The sequence below is a fragment of the Neoarius graeffei genome, chromosome 12 (genome assembly GCF_027579695.1).
Source record: "Neoarius graeffei isolate fNeoGra1 chromosome 12, fNeoGra1.pri, whole genome shotgun sequence".
Classification (NCBI taxonomy): domain Eukaryota; kingdom Metazoa; phylum Chordata; class Actinopteri; order Siluriformes; family Ariidae; genus Neoarius; species Neoarius graeffei.
The window spans coordinates 63,624,878-63,648,713 of NC_083580.1; the positions used below are offsets into that span (position 1 = coordinate 63,624,878).

At 40.2% G+C, this 23,836-nt stretch overlaps 1 protein-coding gene across 1 annotated transcript; it reads right to left on the bottom strand.

The window, feature by feature from the left end:
• Positions 1-3,520: 3,520 nt before the first annotated feature.
• LOC132894997 (acidic fibroblast growth factor intracellular-binding protein B-like) lies at positions 3,521-22,381 on the bottom strand. The gene is made up of 12 exons (XM_060935150.1): positions 22,320-22,381; positions 18,709-18,796; positions 16,327-16,525; positions 15,544-15,670; positions 10,439-10,539; positions 10,097-10,250; position 9,757; positions 9,320-9,428; positions 9,169-9,232; positions 7,371-7,457; positions 3,700-3,797; positions 3,521-3,590 (listed from the first exon to the last, which is right to left on the bottom strand). The coding sequence occupies exons 2-12, from the start codon at positions 18,791-18,793 to the stop codon at positions 3,521-3,523; spliced, it is 1,095 nt and encodes a 364-aa protein (XP_060791133.1). The 5' UTR covers positions 18,794-18,796; positions 22,320-22,381.
• Between the last annotated feature and the right edge of the window lie 1,455 nt (positions 22,382-23,836).

A 23,836-nucleotide genomic window follows, 5' to 3' on the forward strand; every position in this document is an offset into this window, starting at 1 on the left:
AGATAAAATCAGCTTGAGACAGCCCACTCACTCCCCCTTTGCCACCCTTCTCCCGCCCTGTCTCCTTCTAACCCCCTAGGATTCAAATTCCTGGTCTCAAGCCCAAATTCCAAATTCATCTCTCAAGCAGTAAGAAACACAAGCAACATGTGTCGTTGCTTGTCTCCTGCCAGTGCGAGGAAAACAATGCACCTGGGTTCTGTCAGTCAGATCCTCCGACACACAAAATATGAAATTTTAGGTTACTGAATCCATATACTGTATTTTGAACTGTATTAAATACTGTATTTTGAACTGCTTTAAAATGTTATACAACCTATACAGTATGAAGCTGCAGTAACTGTTCCCTCGCCCCTGGTTCCTCAGCTGGAGATTTCCTGGCTGAAAAGGGGCCTCAGCAATATGAACACACATTAATGAGAGTCACAGCAAAAACATAGTCCAGAAAACAGTCTATAAAACAGATTGCCAGAAATGTTGTATTGCTTAATTCCCCTAAGGTTTATGAACGGTTAGTGTGTTTTACCCCTGCACATTCAAGCACAAGAACCCACCAACTGCATCATCATTTCAGTGTGGTGTGTCAAAGCCACTGTGATCATTGTCACATTTTTTCCATTGGAAATACAAAACCAAGAAATGTGCACAAAAGTGAAACCAGTGGTACATGGGTTTCTAGTTTTAATTTATTTTTCAACAATGTGAGCGATGACTGGAACAGCCACAGTACAGGACAATAGTAAAAGTGACTGCATCATTATTACAGCGGGCAACACTGTAACACCATTGTTCAACATGGAGAAAGTGTTTGAACTGAATTAACATTGTTGGTCAACCACCTTATAAATTGAACCAATTGGAAGTGACAACACATTTTAAATTTGTTATTTATTACATTAATTACTACATTAATGATTATTTATTACATTATTAATGTAATAAAAACCCATATAACCAATAAAATGAAAGTATTTCTGTTAGTTTTAGGAGTGAATGCAATGGCATGCAGGTGTCAAACTCAATGGCCTGCAGGCGAAATACATCATCCTCTCATTTCATTCAGCCTGTATGATCTTGCAAAAATAAAATTGAAATGGCCCATAGTACCTACTTGTCAAAACTTTAAACCTCTAATAAAAGTTGATGGAGTGTGAAGACAACACAGATGGGAGGATAAGGACAAATAGAGTCCCTTCCAAAATACTGGAACAGCAAGGCCAAATTTGTTTTTGCTATACACTAAAACATCTGGGTTTTAGATCAAAAGATGAATGAGACGATAGATTAGAATTTCAGCATTCGTTTCCTGATATTTACATCTACATATGTTAAACAACTTAGAACATGGCGCCTTTACTGGCAGACAACCCGAATTTTTGGTGAGCAGAAATACAGGAACAGGCAGTCTTAAAGTATAAGTAAAGAACACCTAATATTTGGTTGCATATCCCTGGCTTGCAATAACTACATCAAGCCAGTGACCCGCTGACATCATCAAACTGTTACATTCTTCTTTGTGATGCTATTCCAGACTTGTACCACAGCTTTTTTCAGTTGTTTGTTTTGGGGAGTTTCTCCCTTCATTTTCCTCTTCAGGAGGTGAAATGCTGCTCAGTTAGGTTAATTAGGTCACTGTCTTGCTGCATAATGAAGTTCCTCTGAACTAAATTTTCTCTGTAAATTGGCAGAAAGAATGTTTCTGTAAACTTCTGAATTAATTCTGCTAGTACCATCATGAGTTATATCATCAGTAAAGATTAGTGATCCCCTTCCAGAAGCAGCCATGCAAGTCCAAGCCATAACACTACCTCCACTGTGCTTGACTGATGAGCTGAAGGTTTTGGGTCATGAGCAGGTCCTTTCTTTCTCCATGACTTGACTTTTCCATCACTTTGGTAGAGGTTAATATTGATTCCAGACTTTTTGGAGCTCATCTCTATTTCTTTGTGAATTCAAATCTGGCCTTTCGATTCTTACTACTCAGGAGTGAGTTGTGCTATGGCCTCTATATTTCTGCTCTCAAAGTCTTCTTTGAATGGTGGATTGTGATGCCACCAGCCTGCCCTGTGGAAGTTTTTGGGGCTGTCACTGACTGTGGTTTTTGGATTTTTCTTCACAGCTCTTACAATATTCCTATCGTTAACTGCTATTGTTTTCCTTGGCTGACCTGTTTGATGTCAAGTTGTTAGTACACAAAGTGGTTTCTTTCTTTTTGAGGACATTCCAAATTGTTGTATTGGCTATGCCTAATGTTTGTACAATGGTTCTGATCCATTTTCCTAACTCTCTGGTCTTCATGTTGGTTTATCCTTTTTAACAACAAATGCAGTTTTGACAGGCACACCCAGGGCCTAAACTAAACAGTAGACATTCACAGCTATTCACTGCCTATACAATCAATCAAACAGGGCACACCTGGGCAACAAGAAACACCTTTCAGTCATGTGTTCCAATATTTCTGATCACTTAAAATAGGTGGGTTCAAACAAAAAGCCATGTTCTAAGCTGCAAATATCAGGAAATTAAAGCTGAAATTCTGATCTCAAACCCAAATATCTACTGTGAATAGAAAAATAAAAGAATTGACCTTGCTGTTCCAATATTTTCAGAGGGGACTCTAAAATAGAGCCTAACAGACTCACCTAATAGAGCATACAGTTGAACAGGTCCTGTTAGACCTTCTTTTTCCTAGAAACATCCTATTTTACTGTTAGAGCCTAGATTACTGGTGAAGTTGTTTGTGTTGTGGCATGATAAGTTGAACCAATCATGGTATGGCACACTACTAGCCTCATCCCCAAAGTACCATGTTGGTGCCAATATTGACCAGATACCAAAAACTATAAAACTGAAACTAGGAGGCCAGTGGGAAAAGCATAGTTCCAGCTTTCTGGTGTCAAAACCTCTGGTGTTTCATGCAGGATAAAAAGGTACTTTGTGTAAATGGCTAAGTGATTGAAGTTTTTGAGACACTGCCAATATTACACTCTCAGTACAACTCAGCTTAAGTGAGATTTGTCATACAGATCTTATAAAAAACTGTTCTAGTTCTGAGGATTGTTTTTATGGTTATTTGTGAGGGTTATTGGGGTGACTGCTGTCACAGTTCACAGACTTTTACAAGGCAGTAAAAGTCTCAAACCCCCAAACCCCCATCCGCTGTCTCCAGAGCTACCGGGGTAAATGAAGCCCCCTGCTGCTGAGTCACCCCTTCAGGCAAATACTGACAGTTGTTTTTTTAGCAAGAGAAAATACTACAGTTCCTCCACTTCCCTTTCAAGAGGACCTTTATGCTGTATCTGCAGTGGTAGACACACGATGGATTGCAGGAGAAAAGGAAAAGAAAGTTATGAGCCACTGTTGTGTAAAAGTATATATTTTCATACAAGGTGCTAAAAAAAGGAGGTAAACTATGGGAATTGGATGGAAATGGGCTGTGACAATATACAATATACTACAAATAAATCTGGAAAAGTGACAATGACACTGCAGGAAGTTTTTGGTGGACCAGAGCCTCATTTTAATCATGATACATTTTCAGGATGCAGCTTCTGATGACGCCCATATATCTCTCCCATATCACTGGATACCTGTTATAAGGCATAAGTATTATTTTAAGAGGTTCTCAATTCAACAAGGCGTAAGTTTTTAACATGTGGACATACATTCAAATACACATACAGACCCATACACACTAACCTGAATGCATCAAGCATGTGGGCAGTGCTGGTGTAGTGAGTGAGGAAAAGCCTGAGATCTCCAGTGGACCATTTATCAGATCGACAAGGTTCAATGAACTGAGGGGAGAAAGTAGTGTTTCAGACAGTGATGTCTAATCCAGGCAGAACGTCCATCACTATATCTAGCTGACTAAAAATATGGGTGCCTGAAAAGGGTATTTGGAGTTATACTATAGAAAAAGCATTGCTGGTTGCCCAGGGAACAATTTTTATTTCCTCAACAACCTTTCTGGCAATAATTCTTTGGCTATAAACAAAATAGTCCTTTTTATTTATTTATTTTTTTGTTTTATGTGGCACCACAAATGACTAAAAATTGAATCAAAAGATTCTTGAGGACATAAAAAATACTTTATGCTCTTAGCCGCTTATTCATTAAAAATATAATCACCAGTGGTCAGACATATAATCAGTGGTTTTGACAGAGACTAGAAGTTACGACTAGTGTTCGAGGTTATGGCACCATAATCAGTAAACCAGTACAAAAAAAAAAATCCTACAACCAGTTAAAAAACAAAACAAAACAAACAACACCTGAAAACACCCCCTCAGTTTGAAGTTTCAACTTGTCAACTTGGGGTAGTCTTTTCTCAATTACCAGTTCCTTTCCTTTTTTTTTTTTTTGAGTCAAATCAAATCAACCTGACCACAGTTTAAAGTCCCAGCTCTCTAATTTTAAATTAGCTTATAGCAGTATTGGCTCAAGATGGGGCAGCATGGTGGTGTAGTGGTTAGCACTGCTGCCTCACAGCAAGATGGTTCTGGGTTTGAGCCCAGTGGCTGACGGAGGCCTTTCTGTGTGGAGTTTGCATGCCCCCCCTGTGTCTGTGTGGGGTTCCTCCGGGTGTGCCGGTTTCCTCCACAGTCCAAAGACCACTGGCGTAAAGTATACCCCCGCAGCCCCCGCCAGGCGGGGGGGGCGACCGCTAGGGGGGGCCCGTCGCCCGATGTGATTCAATGCACGAAAAAGTCCGATGAAACATGAAAATAATAAACACAACAATGAAGCGTACCAGAGAAAAAAGTGGTGCTCAAAAGTGGCAAATCAAAAAGAAAAAAGAAGAATTTACATCCACACTGCCCAAAATTTCATCCGTTTTTGGGAGAGTTAGGCCTTATCCTCCAGTTCATGATGTGCTAACAGGTAGGGCCATGGGGAGGGGGGGGGCACTAGTGCAGTTAAAACGAGGCTAATGAGTGAAAAAGTACCTGATTTAAAATGGGATTTGAATAAAAGTTACTTTTTATTATCTTTCTTCTCAATAATTCAATGTTTCTTTTTCTTGAATATTGTTCTCCATGACCACCAGCCATCATCCAACACACTGATCCAAGATAGGTTGGTTATGTAAAATAGTTTAAAAAAAAAAAACTGCACACAAGGTAGCGTAATTTTCTTTAATTTCCGCCAGATTGTTTTATTATTGTGCTGCATTTCATTTTTACTCACTAGGCCTTTTCAGGCCTGGTTCCATTGTAATTGAATAAGATACCTAGGTCAAAATTTACTTGAGTAAAATTAAAATTACTCATTTTTATATTACTCATAAAACTTCTCGTAACAGTAACGTGAGTAAATGTTAGTTGCTTGCACCCCTGTGTTTGACAGATTTATTCTTTATGCAAACTTTTACTTAAACTTATGATGTATTTTATTTAACCATACTCTGGCTTTTAAAACAGTTTCATTTTTATTTTCCTAAACCTTATTGAACCTTATGTAATTATCATTATTAATGTTACTGTTATCGTTACTGCTTACTGAGCTGTATGAACTGTGAGCTTTGTCACGTCATACACCATTTTTATTGTTGGATTTATTTGTAATAAATGGATAGCCTACTCTGCTGGTGTACTGAATATGAATGAATTAACAAAACATCTAGGCCTATGGGTTAGGCAGTCCTATACGTGTTTAAATGGGCCTGGGCTGTCAGGGGCTGAGCCCTGGCACTTTTTTCACACTTTTCAGCAATCAAAAGAGAGATATACAGAGAGACAGTGAGAGGGAGAGAGAGAGGAGGCCGTGGCAGGGTGGCCGGGGGGGGGGGGGGGGGGGCACACTTTTAGTAGCTGCAGGGGGGCCCCAAGTACTTGCGTTACGCCAGTGCCAAAGACATACAGATAGGTTAACTGCCTACTCTAAATTGCCCATTGGTGTGAATGGTGGTTTCCCAAGCCCGGAAATGGGAGGGTTGCGGCAGGAAGGGCACCCAGCATAAAACTATGATGCAAATAATATGACCTGTGGATTAGTAAGCTCCACGTGATAGCAACCCCACACACATAAGTGGGACAAGCTGGAAGAAATGAGTGAGTATTGGCTCAAGATCAGTTAGCATATTATAAACACAATACTTTGTTAAATCTACAGTATGACACTGGCCATACCAATCATTCTTTTGAAAAGGTAATCGTCAACATTAATCACTAATGTTCTAATCACTAATCACTAGCTTGTTGCTAAGCTACTCACTATGGTATGCTGTTGTTGCTGTACTTCAATTTCAATCCAAAATGTTGCATGAATGTTTAAAGCTCACTATAGTAGAACAATATCAATAGCCATTCAGGCCTGTAACTGTAAAAGTGCCATTAAAGTAGCTTTCTGTGAGCTTAACACATTTTGTTAAGACATCCATTTTTTTTTAATCACACTAACAACCAAGGTGGGAAATTATGCTATTACAATTTGTAAATTTCCACTTACAAGGCACCATAAGTGCACAGGGGCGTAGTTAGGGGGAGTCCTGGGGTGCCTTTGACCCCCCTTGTCGGACCATACATTTTTTTCAATAGCCGCATAAGAATATTAGAAAAGCGGCCACTGTAATTTTTCTAACTTTTTTTTTTTTAAGCTAGATTGTCACCTCAGCCTCATTAGGGTCTCTATAACCTTGTATGGACTTCCTGTGGTTTGGGCGCGAAAACCCAGTTCTGCGCAAACGCAACACGATCACACTAGAAAGCATGGTTAAGCTGCCAGTGTAGCTGCAGTCTTTTTAGTTGCAAATTACAAGTATTTCCTCTTGTGTTAATAATTCGCCACGTCAAAACAAGCGAAACTTTCCTCCTTTCGACGTGAAGAGAGGTAAGCAATTTATTATATATTTTTTTCTATCAAAGTTGCATTTTGTGGCTTCGAAGCTAAGTTTCAGTGTGCCGTTTCTAGAACACAACATCAAGAAAACGTGGAAGAATACACTTTGGCAGAGCGATCAACATTGACAAGATAGTTGACATCTTTGCCATTCGTCATCCACGACGCCTTTTACTTTGAAACATTTTGGCCGATGAGCAGTAAGACAACAAGAATAGAGAGATCTGCATCGGTTGACTAGGGTAAGATGTCGAGCCGCTATCCATACGCTGCTGGATAAAGCTGATTTGGCCTAATCATTGTCCAACATCTCAATAGCTCACAACATGAGATGAAAGAATGATGCAAAGACCACGGGTTTTTTTTTATTCATTCCTTTCATGAAAATGCACAATATACAGTATTGAATTAGGACATAATTCAAGATACATAGATCAAAGTGACTCTTCTCATGATTGGAAAGGAGCAGCAAGAAGAATATAATCCTTATTTTTGTCTGCTCCTTAGTAAAACATAACATGAGCTAGTACCTTCTCGACAAGGTCGGTGAACAAATCCCGCACATCTTTGGTGTTTGTGAGTTTGGATGCGATGTTAATCAGCGCTCTGGACAGAATCTGTAGAATGAATTGTGAGAGCAAAAATTAATCAATAAACCTAAAATCTCACTAAATTATTAAAATACACTGCAAAAGAAGCCAGTGTCAAAAACAGAGTAAGAGTTCATCATAATTTAAAAAATAAAACAGAAATATCCAGACTGATTCATGGTGCGTTATTATTGTTTCAACCTCAAATAAATGTGAGCACTTTGATCACCAATGTGCAAATGACTCATGAAGCTGGTGACAGTGACAAATCCCATTAAGAACTCCATGTACACATGTTCACTCATTCTTCTCCTGCACTGGGGGTGAGATCTGTGCGAAGACATCACCTAATCACATTTAGAGCCTGCTATCAGTTATGTGTGAGTATGAGCAACACAAAACTGTTTCCTCTTCTCTTTTACGCATGTAAACTCAGAAGAAATAGCTTAATTAATATTCCTGTTAATAATTCAAATTGTGTTGTGTGAATGAAATGTGGAGAGCTGACAGCATTGTGGGCTTTTTTTTGGATGTAAGTGATAAATCAACTGCTAAATAAAGGATCAGTATGAATCAGAGGAATTGTAATACACAACAACATACAAAGTTTAATTTCCTCCAGATAATGAAACTGCAGAACTGGGTAAGTGTCTGATTAAACATGCAGACTTTTTTTTAATCTAAACTTGTTTAACTCTTTACCCCTTAATGACGACATATGATGACCCCGTGTATATCCCCTAATGACGACATACGACGCCTTGTCTAAAACCTTGTCTTTAGACTTTTTTTCTTGTAAATATGTTCGAAGGGTGGTGGCACGGTGGTGTAGTGGTTAGTGCTGTCGCCTCACAGCATGAAGGGCCGGGTTCGAGCCCCGTGGCCGGCGAGGGCCTTTCTGTGCGGAGTTTGCATGTTCTCCCCGTGTCCGCGTGGGTTTCCTCCGGGTGCTCCAGTTTCCCCCACAGTCCAAAGACATGCAGGTTAGGTTAACTGGTGACTCTAAATTGACCGTAGGTGTGAATGTGAGTGTGAATGGTTGTCTGTGTCTATGTGTCGGCCCTGTGATGACCTGGTGACTTGTCCAGGGTGTACCCCGCCTTTCGCCCGTAGTCAGCTGGGATAGGCTCCAGCTTGCCTGCGACCCTGTAAAACAAGATAAAGCGGCTAGAGATAATGAGATGAATGATATGTTCAAAGGGTGAACAGTATATACAGTACATATACAAGGGTGGCTGTAGCAACTGCTTTAAGGGGTAAAGAGTTAAATGTTTAATAGAACAAATAACTTTGGTATCCTGAGATTTTAAGTAGGCCACTTGGTACTGTTTTGTAAGACAATATTTTAAATCTCTAATATCACAGTTAGATTTAGCCCTCACTTCATCTCTACCTACTGAAAGCAGTGCAATAGAGCTTTAGTCCTTTAGTGCATCCAGCTCTATCACATCCTAATCTGGACACTGCTCAAACAGATAAGGGTACAGATGTTGATACCACTGTCAGTGCCATCATGCTTGTCATCTTGTAGATTGCTAACTGGACAAACAGATTCTTTGACCCACACCTGAGTTACTTTTTCACCTATGGATCATCCTGCTTGATCTTGCCTGCCTGTTATTTGACCCATGCTTAGGACTGTGATGATGATTTCTTCTCAACCATGCACATTACACGCTGTTGTGGATGACAGCGTTATTAAATCTTTCAGTCAAATGCACGATGATGTAAACCTCACCTTAAAATTAGCCTCAACTTCAGTGAAGACCTTGATTTTTCCTTTAAGCTGGGAACAAACCAGACTGTAACAGAAACAGAGTTATTGAGGAAAACCTTGAAACACTCATAACGGCTTACAGGCTTGATATTGCACTCAGCTTCTTCTGTACCTTTTGTGTTGATCCAGCACGTCTTTATCATTAACCAGAACCTTTAGCTCTTTTAGATCATGCAAAAACTCTTTCTCCAGATCTACATCCATGTCCTCCATCATGTCATCTAATAAGCAGACAGGGGCAATAAGTGTAAAACAAAAACAGCTATACAAGTTTTGTCCATTAATTTTGTTCCATCATGGCATCCATTTGCCCGTTACTACAATTTTCCATACAGAAACCAGCCAAGTGTTGGCTTAATGATAAGCAGTGCTTGGTTTTCCATTGGCATGGACAACGCAGCTTCTATTTTTAGGAGTGATGTAAACAAGAGGGCAGACTGGATTTTTGTTTGTATTGGCTTGCTAGCTCACTAAACCATTGGTTTCATTTTTAATTCATAATAATTTAACTATCAGTTTTCACTAGTGTACTTACTTAGGGTCCTTGACCCTTTCTCATGACAAAAGTCCACACCTTTTCAAAACATTTTCATGAACTGTATCATGATAGGGAAAGACATGAAATGTGAGACTCCATTAATGCAGAAAATAAGGACACGTTTAAAGAATAACTTCTTGTGATATATTACTTTGCAACAGAACCTATACTTATTCTAAAAAAAAAATCCAGACTTTTGCTTGGAAAATTTGGAAAGATCCTCTAATTTATGATATGTTGTGGTTGATAATGAACTGTATGACATCCAATACTGGGATTGAAATTTGCCCAGTGAAACCAAATACCTTCAGGTCTAGCTAAGAAAAGAAAAAAAAACATTAGGTGCATTACTGTGAGCTCAGGCATCTTACCAACAGCCCCCACAGTCCAATAACTGATGAGCTGGCCTGCACAGAAGGCAAAGTCCTGAAAAGACAGATACTGCAGCTTTCTCTTGCCAGTCTCAAATCGGCTATTAGCAAAGAACACGACGGCAGCGTAGTCCCTGCAAGGGAGAAATGAGTCAGTGAGAGGAAAGGGAGAAGAGATTGAATGGTATAAAGAATGAACGGAGAACTGAGGTAGTGAGGAAATGAAGGGAAGTGAAATACTGTGACTCATCGGCTCATTTCTGAGTTATATTTAGTTACGTTCACTCTAAGTCCCTCTTCCTGAGGCTTCTTGAGTTCTCACCTGGCCAGTGAATTAGACAGGAGGAAGTGATGCTGAATGTTCTCCACCAGGGGGCCTTTCAGCTCCTCCACCACTTTGAACACTCGCTTGAAATTGTCAAACTGAGAGAAAGAAGCTACAGTGTCATTTACGTCACTTATATTCAACTCAGATAATGTACAGTTCTGCTCATAAGCTTACATACCCTCACATACAAACCATTTGTAACACATCTACCTTTTTTTTTAAATGAGTGATTGCACAAAACATGCATTTTATTTAGTAATAATAATGTATTACATTAATCATACTAATAACAGAAATTACACAACTGACCCTCATGAAAGGTTAACATGTGCTTGCATATGGTGCTTGTGAATACTCACTCAAGGATATTGAGATCACTGTGAAGGTTTAGAACCTGGACATGTGTCTTGTTTAATTGTAAACAGTGTATGTACATGAAAAGTTAGTTTACTTCTTAGAGTTATTAAGGAAACCTTGTGCCTGCAATCTATGCCTGCACTGAACGTACCGGATACTAAAATATAGGGAAAGCAAAAGAACTTTCAACTGATTTGCAAGAAAAAGAAATTCAGCACTATAAATTAGGAAAAATTTACAAAAAGATATCCAAAGGCTTGAAAATGCACATCAGCACTCTGATAAAGGGGCAACATCATGGTGCAGTGGTTAGCACTGTTGCCTCACAGCAAGAAGGTTTTGGGTTTGAGCCCAGTGGCCGACTGGGGCCTTTCTGCATACAGTTTGCATGTTCTCCTTGTGCCTGTGTGGGTTTCATCCAGGTGCTCCGGTTTCCTCCCTCAGCCAGTTGGCCACCCAGCCACCAGATGAGGGTTTGGGTCCCTCTGGTGCGCTATAATCACCCAAGAAAAATAATGGAAGATAGTTGACAGCTTTCTGGATCGCCAACCCTCAGCTATGAGGATAGCAGCAGACAGACTCTGATAAAGAAGTGAAAAAAACAGTGATTCTGTGAATACTGAGCCAAGATCAGGTAGACCAAGAAAGGTTTCTGACACCAGGTAAATTGTAGGAGATACAAAGAAATACCCTGATGCAACATCTACTCAAATACAGGCTTATCTGAAACCAAACTGATCTGATCTTTTAGGACTGCAGTTGTCATGAACAGTTTTGCATTCAAGTTTCCATCAGTGAAGAGTGATAACATCAATGAAACAGACTTCATGTTAAAAATGTTATAATCATGTTGTCTGTTATCACCCAAATGAGGATGGGTTCCCTTTTGAGTCCGGTTCCTCTCGAGGTTTTGTCCTCGTGTTGTCTGAGGGAGTTTTTCCTTGCCACTGTTGCCACAGGCTTGCTCATTTGGGATAGATTAGGGATAAAATTATCTCATGTTTAAAGTCATTAAAATTCTGTAAAGCTGCTTTGCGACAATGTCTATTGTTAAAAGCGCGATAAAAATAAACTTGACTTGACTGATGGAATGAAAATTGGTAGAGTTGCCAGAAAAAAAGCCATATTTATGCCACCACCATAAACAGCCTGCTTGCAATCTGCCAAAAAGCATGTAGATAATTATGAAATAATTCTCAAGAATCATGGACTAAACTAATTTGGAGTGATGGGGCACAATTGTGCGTTATAGTTTCAACCATAAACATTATGTTTGGAGAGAAGTCAGCAAGGCCTATAAAGGGAAATACATTATTTTATTCCATGAAAGCACTGAGGTGGATCTCTGCTGTTTTGAGGGTGTTTCTGTGAGCTACACTGGCACAGGAAATTTTGCCAAATTTGATGGCTATGTCTGGGGCACACATAGACCTTCCAACATGACAAAAATCCAAAGTATGAGGCCAAGTTGACCTATCAGTGGCTTCAGAGGAAGAAAGTGAAGGTTCTAGAGTGGCCCTTACAGCCTCTTGACTTCAACATCATTGAGACACTTTGGAGAGAATCTAGAGGTACGGTACATGCAAGGCAACCAGAGAGTTTATAGGACCCGGATACTTTTTGCCAAGACGCATGGGTAGGTTTCTCACCTGAGAAAATAAAAGTGCTCATTCACAACTATCATAAGAGGCTGCAAGTTGTCATTGATGTTCAAGTGGGTAAGACGCGATATTAAGAAGCAGAGGTATGTAGACTTTTGACAAGGGTCAAGTGTGTAATTTCAGTTACGATTACAATTATGATTATAATACATTGAAATTGATGATAAATTGCTTCATCTGAGCAAAATTACTAAATAAAAGAAATATGGTTTGTATTATCACTCATATTTTTGAAAAATGCAAACATTTTTACAAATTTTCCCAGAGGTATGCAAACCTATGAGCAGAAATGTTCTTCATTAGTTTGAAAAAGTACAGCCTGTTTACCTGGAATGCATAATTAATTGTACTTTTAATCATGACCACAAATTTAGTCTTCCTCTATAATATTATCATTATACCATAGTAACTCAAATCTGATGCAGTATATGAGATTAGCTAAAGTTAGGCAACTTGTTAACATTAGATATCGGTATATAAAATCACGAGGTCCCTATTTATATGTTTAAACTCTACATTCAGCATTTAAACATTACACTAAATTACTTTGATTAAAGACTGGTTTTATTTTTAGTCTAAGATTTATACACCTATTTAAAGTCTTCATCTCTAGCTCATGGAGGAAGTTTGCTATATTCTCCATTTATTTGAAGGATAAGTATAATTAACAGTTATTCCACAAAATCGAGTCGTACATGAGCTGATAGCCAATGAGCCACGTAGAGCCGAGTTGGCTATAAGCCATGTATGACGAGATTGAGTGGAATAACTGTTTTATTCTGTCCACATTCACTGGATTTTGAGAAACAGAACATTTTTATTTTTTTGCAAATTCAATAAATAAAAACTTTATACAAAACGTCCAACAAAATCATTTCTGTTTAGAATGCAAACAAACCAGTGAAATGACACTAGCAATTCGTGAAAAATGCAATAATAATAATTCTTGAAAAATAAAAATATACATTCTTACCATCAAATACTTTCATTCCATATTTGTTGCTTTTTGTATTTTTAGGGTTTCTTCTTCCGCTTCCTCTTCTTTAGGGTTTTTTTGGCAGTTGTCAAACCAACTTAAAGTGCATTACCACCACCGACTGAGCTGGAGTGTGGAACAGGAGATACTGGGGGGGAAAACTATATTCTTTTAGCTATTTCTGTTTCTGTTAAACACTTGATAACAATTTGAGATTTTGTTTGCGAGTAGAGTTTTTATTTCGTCCTCGGTTGGTTCAGCAACACGCTCCACCATTTTGTTTTTCTCTACTCATGGTATATGAGCTGATATCCTAGTAGTAGAGTAGCCAATCAGAACGCATGATTGCTCATATCCAGTGAATGTGGATAGAATATTTTTATATATAAGTATAATTCAAGAATGATATCATAATTTTTTTAATCGATTTACAGTTACATTGAATGCTTTGGAAAGTCTGGAAACAAGTTAGTTCCTGCTATCACTTACATTGCAAAAGATACTGTACTATATAAGCGTAGAAAGTGCAGCAAAACAATTTTGCTCTTAAATTGGTTATTAATTGTCATACTGATTGAATAATTGAGAAAAATAATGACCATTTTCGTCAGTATTGTGCATCTGTACTGTATATCCTTACTGTAACAAAATAAATAGGAAACAGCATAATTTGTATGGCCATCGTTTTTGCACACCACTTTGCATGTTGCACATTTAGTATGTACACTACCCAATCCATATTTACTGTATGTTTATTATAGAGACATGAGTGTTTTACTGGGAAATACACGACTCATATTTTTCATATGAACTCGTGAGGATATTGATGAATTGTTTTGATAAATGTGGGTACTTTTTGTTTGTGAATGTGTCTATATAATAAAAAGAAAATCACACGTTGGCTTGAATATATGAAGTTTATCTTCTCGTCTTGAAAAACTCTATTTTAAATATGAAATACGTCGTGGATCTGAGTGCCTTATTTTCCAATATCTTCACTCTGATGACGTCACTCCCGGTGTTTTCCCTCTGACTTGACACGCGTTGTCAAAATGGTGAACCGGTTCAAAATTTTAATTCTTTTGATTAACTTGCATATTTTTTGTGGATTTGTCCATATAATAAAAAGAACATTACACAGTGACACGAAGATATGAAGTTTGTCTTCTCGTGTTGAAAAATATATCACTTGTTCACTTCCCTCACTAATGAAATATACATCTCATCTCATTATCTCTAGCCGCTTTATCCTTCTACAGGGTCGCAGGCAAGCTGGAGCCTATCCCAGCTGACTGCGGGCGAAAGGCGGGGTACACCCTGGACAAGTCGCCAGGTCATCACAGGGCTGACACATAGACACAGACAACCATTCACACTCACATTCACACCTACGGTCAATTTAGAGTCACCAGTTAACCTAACCTGCATGTCTTTGGACTGTGGGGGAAACCGGAGCACCCGGAGGAAACCCACGCGGACACGGGGAGAACATGCAAACTCCACACAGAAAGGCCCTCGCCGGCCCCGGGGCTCGAACCCAGGACCTTCTTGCTGTGAGGCGACAGCGCTAACCACTACACCACCATGCCGCCCGAAATATACATTCACCATTCAAAGATAAACTTCATATCTTCGCACCACTGTGTAATATCCTCTATCTATTTTGTGTATGTCTATCTCTTGTGTATTTCTGTGTATTTTTGCATACTGAAAGTGTAGGCCTATTCATTCCTTTTTTTTGCCTTGGATATACTTGATATTGTGTTTACATTTGTATATTTTGTTTAGTAGATGTTATATGTTAATATATGTTCAGTATTTGTTAGTCAAGCTACCATAAGAATTTCAGTGTGCATTTGTCCATGTATCAACTGTACAAATGACAAAGAAAAAACTTGGCGTGAGTGTAGCCGTTACTTCTCCTAAAACACCTTGTAAAATTAAGTCATATCTTGTTGCCAAATCAAAATTCTCAACCTCTATACACATTAACTAAATACCACTAAATGTGCATTAAATAGTTATCACCCTGTTGTAGGTTATCTCTTATTTCTCCATTATAAGATCTGACAACACCAGCTGAGAGATTTTACTGTCTCATGCACCTGACGACGGCAGCTCTTTAAGGCGATGCCTGTCTTCGAGCTGATCTCATCCAGGTCCTTCTTGGTCCCTTTAGAAAGCTTCTTTCCCAAAACCTCTCTGGCAAACATATGGTCGAATTCATAATACCTACAAACAAACAAAGACATAAAATGAGTCAACACATTTCTCCTGAATAACGCAGACATAAAGGTCATAAATATATAATTACACTCACTGGCTACTTTATTAGATACACTCATACACCTGCTGTTTTATGCGGTTCTCTAATCAGTCAATACCCTTAACAGCAGCACAATGCATAAAATCATGCAGATACAAATCAAGAGCTTCAGTTTAATGTTCACTTCGAACATCAGAATGGAAAAAATTGTGATCTCAAAGTAGCATGGGTGTTGGTGTCAGATGGACTGGTTTGAGTATTTCAGAAACTGCTGATCTCCTGGGGTTTTCACACACAAGAGTCTCTAGACTTTCAAAAAAACAAAAAAAAAAACATTGAATGAGCAACAGTTCTGTGGGTGGGAACACTTTGTTGATAAGAGAGATCAAAGGAAAATATCCAAGCTGTCAAGAAGGATATAGTAACTCATATAATCACTCTTTACAACCGTGGTGAGCAGAAAAGCATCTTCTGCAACAGCAGAAGACCACTCCTGTCAACCAAGAACAGGAATCTTAGAATCAAGAACAAGTTCCTATTAAAGTGGCCGGGGAGTGTTTATGCTACATTTGCATTCTGCAAATTATAATAAACTGCTCTAGATAAGCACCTCAAACAATACCTTTCTACGAACATAGCCTGCCGTTGGGTAGGGATTTGAAAAAGGAGCTGATTGGCCAGTTTTGAGGGGCAGTGCAAAAGGCGCTCGCACATCTGGAAGGTTCTGTACTGGTCCATGGTGTCACTGTGCAGGACCTCTCTGCTGACATCACTCTCACGAAAAGCACCGCTCTCTAGCCGCATCTTCACCGCATCGCTCACTGCAGAATACGTGAGTAAAAGTGTGAGTCTTGAAGGGTAGAAATCAAACACAGTTCATCGAGTTCTTTTACACATCTAAAACAACCTGTGTCTCTATAGCATGATCTTATATGGATAATACATTTTGTGCACGTTTTGATTGTGGTATTTAACAGACTGGAATTCCATCCATCCATTAACTATACCGCTGATCTGTCAGGGTTGTGGGGGAAGCTGGAGCCAATCCCAGCTGACTTTTGGTGAGAGTTGGGGTATACACTGGGCACATTGCCAATTTATCACAGAGCTAACACAGAGACAAACAACCATTCACACTCACAGTCACACCTACGGGCAATTTAGAGTAGCCAGTTGACCTACGTAATTCACATGTCTTTGGACTGTGAGAGGAAACCAGAGAACCCAGAGGAAACCCACACAGGCGCAGGGAGAACATGCACAAAAAGGCCCCAGTTGGCAGATGTGTTTTTGTTGAAAATAAGTGTTTATTGATTAGGATTTGTTTTTCTCTGAATAAATTTATTTCAATTAGAAGTTGGGGCTTTCTCATTTTTTCAGATGAAGCTACTTCACCAGGAGGTTGATTTTTTTTTCTCATCTCATCTCATTATCTCTAGCCGCTTTATCCTGTTCTACAGGGTCACAGGCAACCCGGAGCCTATCCCAGCTGACTACGGGCAAAAGGCGGGGTACACCCTGGACAAGTCGCCAGGTCATCATAGGGCTGACGCATAGACACAGACAACCATTCACACCTACAGTCAATTTAGAATCACCAGTTAATCTAACCTGCATGTCTTTGGACTGTGGGGGAAACCGGAGCACCCGGAGGAAACCAACGCGGAGAACACGCAAACTCTGCACAGAAAGGCCCTCGCCAGCCACGGGGCTTGAAGCCGGACCTTCTTGCTGTGAGGCGACAGCACTAACCACTACACCACCGTGCCACCCTGGAGTTTTTTCTAACCTTTTTTACTAACCTTTACAAGGGGTGCCAATAATCGTGGAGGAAGGGCACTGTGGCAGCTAACTGCAGGGACTTGGTGGAGATATTTTTGTCATTTGTGCCAATACTTTGAAACTATCCAAGGTTAAAAAAAAAAAAGAAGATTTTTTTTAAGAGGAGTATATGACATAACAAATATGTCAATGCAACTGGACAAAAAGAGGATCAAAAAATTTAGGATTAAAAAAAAAAGAGTCTGTGATGTAGGTATAGGTGGCATGGTGGTGTAGTGGTTAGCACTGTCGCCTCACAGCAAGGACATTCTGAGTTCAAGCCCAATGGTCAGCGGGGGCCTTTTTGTGTGGAGTTTGCATGTTCTCCCTGTGTTTGCGTGGGTTTCCTCCAGGTGCTCCGGTTTCCCCCACAGTCCAAAGACATGCAGATTAGGTTCATTAGTGGCTCTAAATTGTCCATGTGTGTGTGAATGGTTGAGAAAAGAAAACCTCTATAATAATCCAGTAGAAGGCAATGGGAAACCACTACTGTAATATTCCCTAGACTTTGATGGCTGAAGCTGTCAGAGTGGCCACGTCACTGTAGTGATATGCTAAAATGGATGGATGCAGATATAAATACAGTACTGGGCTTACAATTTATAAGAGAATAAATGGCATCACATTCATTCACACTCAAAGGAGAACAACGTTTGATGTTATTTTGATTCCTTTAGTAGCTACTAATACCTTAACACTATTTGACTGGTTTGTTACTCAGGATCAAACATTTCTTAAAACATATGGTGGTGTAGTGGTTAGCACTGTCGCCTCATAGCAAGAAGGTTCTGGGTTCAAGCCCAGCAGGTGACGGGGGCCTTTTTGTGTGGAGTTTGCATGTTCTCCCCGTGTCTGCATGGGTTTCCTCTGGGCGCTCCGGTTTTCCCCACAGTCCAAAGATATGCAGTTAGGTTAACATGGGACGGCCTTGGGCTGAAGTGCCCAAGAGTGGTGGTGCACACGTATGCAGTGGCTTTGCTCTCCTATGATGAACTAAATTTTGTTGTACATTTGTGCAATGACAATAAAGGCATTATCATTGTATCCTAAAACACTAATTGTCTTGTTGGTGTGAAATAAATGGATTAATTGTATCCTAAGGGCATGCTATGCTTAAGCTGGATTGTGGCTCCTTGATTGACAAAATGCAATCAAACATCTCTGAGTCAATAAACATCCACACCTGAATATCCATCCAACCACAGCTGGTACACCTCTTCATCGATGATGGTGGTGTTGCCCACAAATACGTCTAATTCCATTGACATCCCCTGAAAAATAAGAATTTACAAACAACTTAGAAGGTGCAAAACTAAGTTCAAACAAATCACTGTGTTAAAAATAATGACATACTGTATAACCACATGGAAAAATCAAATGGGCTTTAGAAAACAGAATAAATTGCTATAATAGCCTAATTACCAGGAATCACTTAAATGATAACTACTGTTGGACTTGGACTTAAGTGTCATTAAGAGGTGATGTTAAACTCCTAAGCCCAAAACTTACAGTGCTATTTATGTTCTGCGTTATCCGGCAAGATACATGGGAATACAGTGGGTGTTCGTTGAATTCAACACACTATAAGATGCAGGGTATAGTGTGTTGAATTCAATGAACACTCTATAGTATGGCTTCTCAGGCTTTTTGTAATCATGGGTCCAATTATTTATAAAATAAATTCCACAGACCCACTTAGTACAGGTTTATTTCAATAACAGTTTGGTTATTTATTAGAGCTATAGAACTTTTATTCCTGACACTTCCACACACAAAACAGATGAGACCTAAATTATTGTTATTTATAGACCAACTTCTTGTGGAGTTATTGAGGTTTGGATTAAACTCCTTTATTTCAAGGGTCAATCCAAACAGACTAATAACTAACCTAGAAGAACTCAATAATTTTTGAGCTACTCAATAAAGGTGGCGGGCGGCACGGTGGTGTAGTGGTTAGCACTGTCACCTCACAGCAAGAAGGTCCGGGTTCGAGCCCCGTGGCTGGTGAGGGCTTTTCTGTGCAGAGTTTGCATGTTCTCCCCGTGTCCGTGTGGGTTTCCTCCGGGTGCTCTGGTTTCTCCCACAGTCCAAAGACATGCAACTGTGGGGGAAACCAGAGCACCCAGAGGAAACCAGAGTCACCAGAGGTTGACTGGTGACTCTAAATTGACCGTAGGTGTGAGTGTGAATGGTTGTCTGTGTCTATGTGTCAGCCCTGTGATGATCTGCCGACTTGTCCAGGGTGTACCCCGCCTTTCGCCCATAGTCAGCTGGGATAGGCTCCAGCTTGCCTGCAACCCTGTGGAACAGGATAAAGCAGCTAGAGATAATGAGATGAGATGAATAAAGGCGGCACGGTGGTGTAGTTGTTAGCACTGTCGCCTCAAAGCCCCCCCCCCCCCCACGCCATGGCTGAGGAGGGGCCTTTCTGTGTGGAGTTTGCATGTTCTCCCCGTCTCTGCGTGGGTTTCCTCCGGTTTCCCCCCCAGTCCAAAGACATACAGGTTAGATAAAATACCCAGCCACTGGGGTTGCACAAGACTAGTGATGGTCCCAAGCCTGGATAGATTGGGGAGGGTTGCGTCAGGAAGAGCATCCGGTGTAAAACCTATGCCAAATCAAATATGCGAAACAGATCTGCTGTGGTGACCCCAATGGAAGCAGCCAAAAGAAGAACTCAATAATTATTAATATGATAAATTTGACAATAGGGGCGGCACGGTGGTGTAGTGGTTAGCGCTGTCGCCTCACAGCAAGAAGGTCCTGGGTTCGAGCCCCGGGGCCGGCGAGGGCCTTTCTGTGTGGAGTTTGCATGTTGTCTGCGTGGGTTTCCTCCGGGTGCTCCGGTTTCCCCCACAGTCCAAAGACATGCAGGTTAGGTTAATTGGTGACTCTAAATTGACTGTAGGTGTGAATGTGAGTGTGAATGGTTGTCTGTGTCTATGTGTCAGCCCTGTGATGACCTGGCGACTTGTCCAGGGTGTACCCCGCCTTTCGCCCATAGTCAGCTGGGATAGGCTCCAGCTTGCCTGCGACCCTGTAGAAGGATAAAGCGGCTAGAGATAATGAGATGAGATGAGAAATTTGACAATGCTGGGTTGTGGGTGGACTTTAACCACTGTTACTAAATGTAATCAATCAATCACAGACCCCCTAGTGGTCCCAAGGCCCCCACTTTGAGAACCACTGCTCTAAAGGACACATCTATCTATGTCCTTTAACCTGTGGATGTTACACAAAATCTGAGCCCCTAAAATCAGGAAAGCTTATTATTATTATTATTCAAAGGATTTTTTTTTCTGTCGCGCTAGTCTTTTCTTGAGGCATTTCCCATGCACGAAAACTCATGAAATTTGATACACACATCAATCATTGTAACCGCTTCTCAGCCACAGACGTTTGGCCCCGGGCATGGCCCAGGGACTTCATAGCACCCCTTTTTTCCATTTCCCATTGAAATGAATGGGTAGAACTTTGGAGTTCTACCCAAAATTCTACCCTTTGGATGATGTCATGCCCAACAGGAAGTGAGGTAATTGGGCTTAAATGCGTTTGGACACATGGTCATTTATAACGTACTCCTCCTAGACGGTTCATCAGATTCATGTCAAACTTGGCAAGCATAATGCCAAGATATTGCTGATGCCAAGAAATTGCGAAGGGATTTTTGATATCCCTTTGGGATTTTTGATTTTTGATATAAACGACGGACCCTAAAATGCTTTGCAGAATCACAAAGTCAATCAAGTGTAGGTCATAAAAAGAATATTCCCTGACACCTAATTATTTTTGTTTCGTGGACCGAAAGCTACTGATGATATTGACACGTCTAATTCACATGCCTAGCACAGTATCACCATCTGGCCAAGCAGGAAATGTGCCAAAGATTTTCAATGCTTTGACGGATTGATCTATGACATGCCTGACATAGCGCCACCAACACACTCACACTCATACATGTAGCGTGCACACACACACACACACAGTTGCAATCATATACACACACATGAATACTCACGAGAATGGGTAACATATACAATTCTGTGCACACTCATACACACACTCACAGTCATATGCATATTTGACTTCATAGCGCCCCCTAATTGAAACAAAACTCTTTAGAAGTTATGGCTAGAATCTTACTCAGAACCCTTAGATCAGTACAAAAATGACATGAATCATGATAGTTGTCCTAACAACAGCCCCCCCCCCCCACACACACACACACACAATAATAGTGACCTGCCATTATTGTGCATTTTGTTGCAGACATATGAAAACTCTGCATGTACACACACACACACACACACACTGCAGACACAGGAAAGCTAAGATGACTTAAGATTACAGCGTGAGATAGAGATAAGGAGGAGACACGTATAGTTTTGTACATATTTTCATATACATATTCATTTTCACACCACGGAAACACACACACAGTCTTTGTCTGTCTGTCTGTCTATTTATTATTATTATTATTATTATTATTATATGCACAAGTTATTATCTTGCGCACACAAAGTTATCTTATACACACGAGATATTTAAATACCTATAACAATTAGTTAAATAATTTGTGCACACAAGACATTATCTTGCACATAATTATCTTGTTCACACAAGATAATAAAAAACAAAATAAAAAAAAAAGCATATCAGACTCAGGAGCTCCGTGGTGTACAGAAAAAAACCGCATGTGAAGTCAAGAGAAAGATGTATCTGTCTAATAGCTAATTAACAGTAACTAATTCTAACAGAAAAACAAACAAACAAAAACCGTGCAGAATAACTCACTTGGCTGTGTTTGGTTTATTATGTCACTTCCAGATCCTTCTCTGCTGCCTTGTTGACACAAAGGCTTGCGCATGCGCAGTACATATCAGCCGTAACGCTGGATTCAGGTAACGACGAGACGCGTTCTGGACTCCGTTACCCGTTCATCCCAGAGATCATGTTTAAGACTGGAGAATACATTGCTGCCACCTACTGCTGACATGCAGACAACATAATAATAATAATAATAATAATAATAATAATAATAATAATAATAATAATAATAATAATAAAAGTTTAACAATAAAGTTTTTCTGTGTAGCAGGCCTATTAATGATGACCTTGAAGCCCCTCAGGAACATTCACTCTAAACTTTAGAAAGTACGCATACCCACTGTTGACATCTCTACTTAATAAGTCGAGATGTGTTGGAGTCTGCCAAATACCTGGGGCTGAACATGCAACATAACCTAAGCTGGAACAATCACATTAATCAGGTAGTGAGGAAAGCAAACTCCACCAGGGCCTTCCTGTAAAGGAACTTATACCAGTGTCCACGAAAGACCAATGACCTCTGCTATAAGACCCTCGTAAGACGACAGATGGAATATGCCAGCATAATATGGGACCCCCACACAACCAACAATATCCACAACCTCGAAATGGTACAACGCCGTGCAGCCAGGTTTGTGACTGGTGATTATTTCAGACTACCAGCATCACCACTTTGCTACATCAGCTTCAGTGGCAAACCCTACAGGAACGGCGAGCAGTAAACAAGTTAATAATGATGTATAGGATAGTTAACAACCAAGTAGCTACACCAACAACGTATCTGATCCCAACTGCTTCTACAATAAGAGGGCACTCAATGGTTTCTGATACCATTCACACAGACCCAGATTTATCAGCATTCATTCTTTCCTGATAGAATCCGACTGTGGACCAACCTGTCATCATCTACTATTGCCTGCACCTCAGTTAACACCTTCAAGAATGAGCTGCAGAGCATGCTCCTATGCTGCTATGCGGCACGGTGGTGTAGTGGTTAGCACTGTCGCCTCACAGCAAGAAGGTCCTGGGTTTGAGCCCAGCGGCCGATGCGGGCCTTTCTATCTGGAGTTTGCATGTTCTCCCCGTGTCTGTGTGGGTTTCCTCCGGGTGCTCTGGTTTCCCCCACAGTCCAAAGATATGCAGGTTAGGTTAATTGGTTGCTCTAAATTGACTGTAGATGTGAATGTGAGTGTGAATGGTTGTTTGTCTCTATGTGTTAGCCCTGCGATGACCTGGCAACTTGTCCAGGGTGTACCCCGCATCTCACCCATAGTCAGCTGGCTATAGATAATGGATGGATGTTTTATCTGTATATATTGGCTGATTTTAAACCTGCACATACATTTTGATACTTAGCCTGGACCATGTACAAGTTCAATAATACACCAGAAGGTGGCCTGAACTTTTTTTGGAAGAAGAAGAAGAAAACTAATGCATGGCTACAACTTATTAATGCATGGGAACAAGATCCTAATGCTAAGTAG

Bases quoted from the DNA above. Each gene is read 5' to 3' on its own strand.
- LOC132894997 (XM_060935150.1), bottom strand. From the start codon at position 18,793: ATGTCAATGGAATTAGACGTATTTGTGGGCAACACCACCATCATCGAT. The intron at 15,671-16,326 runs GTATTGTTTGAG...GTTTGTTTGTAG, and splicing joins CAGGCTATGTTCGTAGAAAG to GTATTATGAATTCGACCATA. The intron at 10,540-15,543 runs GTGCATGAGACA...TCTTTCTCTCAG, and splicing joins TAAAGAGCTGCCGTCGTCAG to TTTGACAATTTCAAGCGAGT.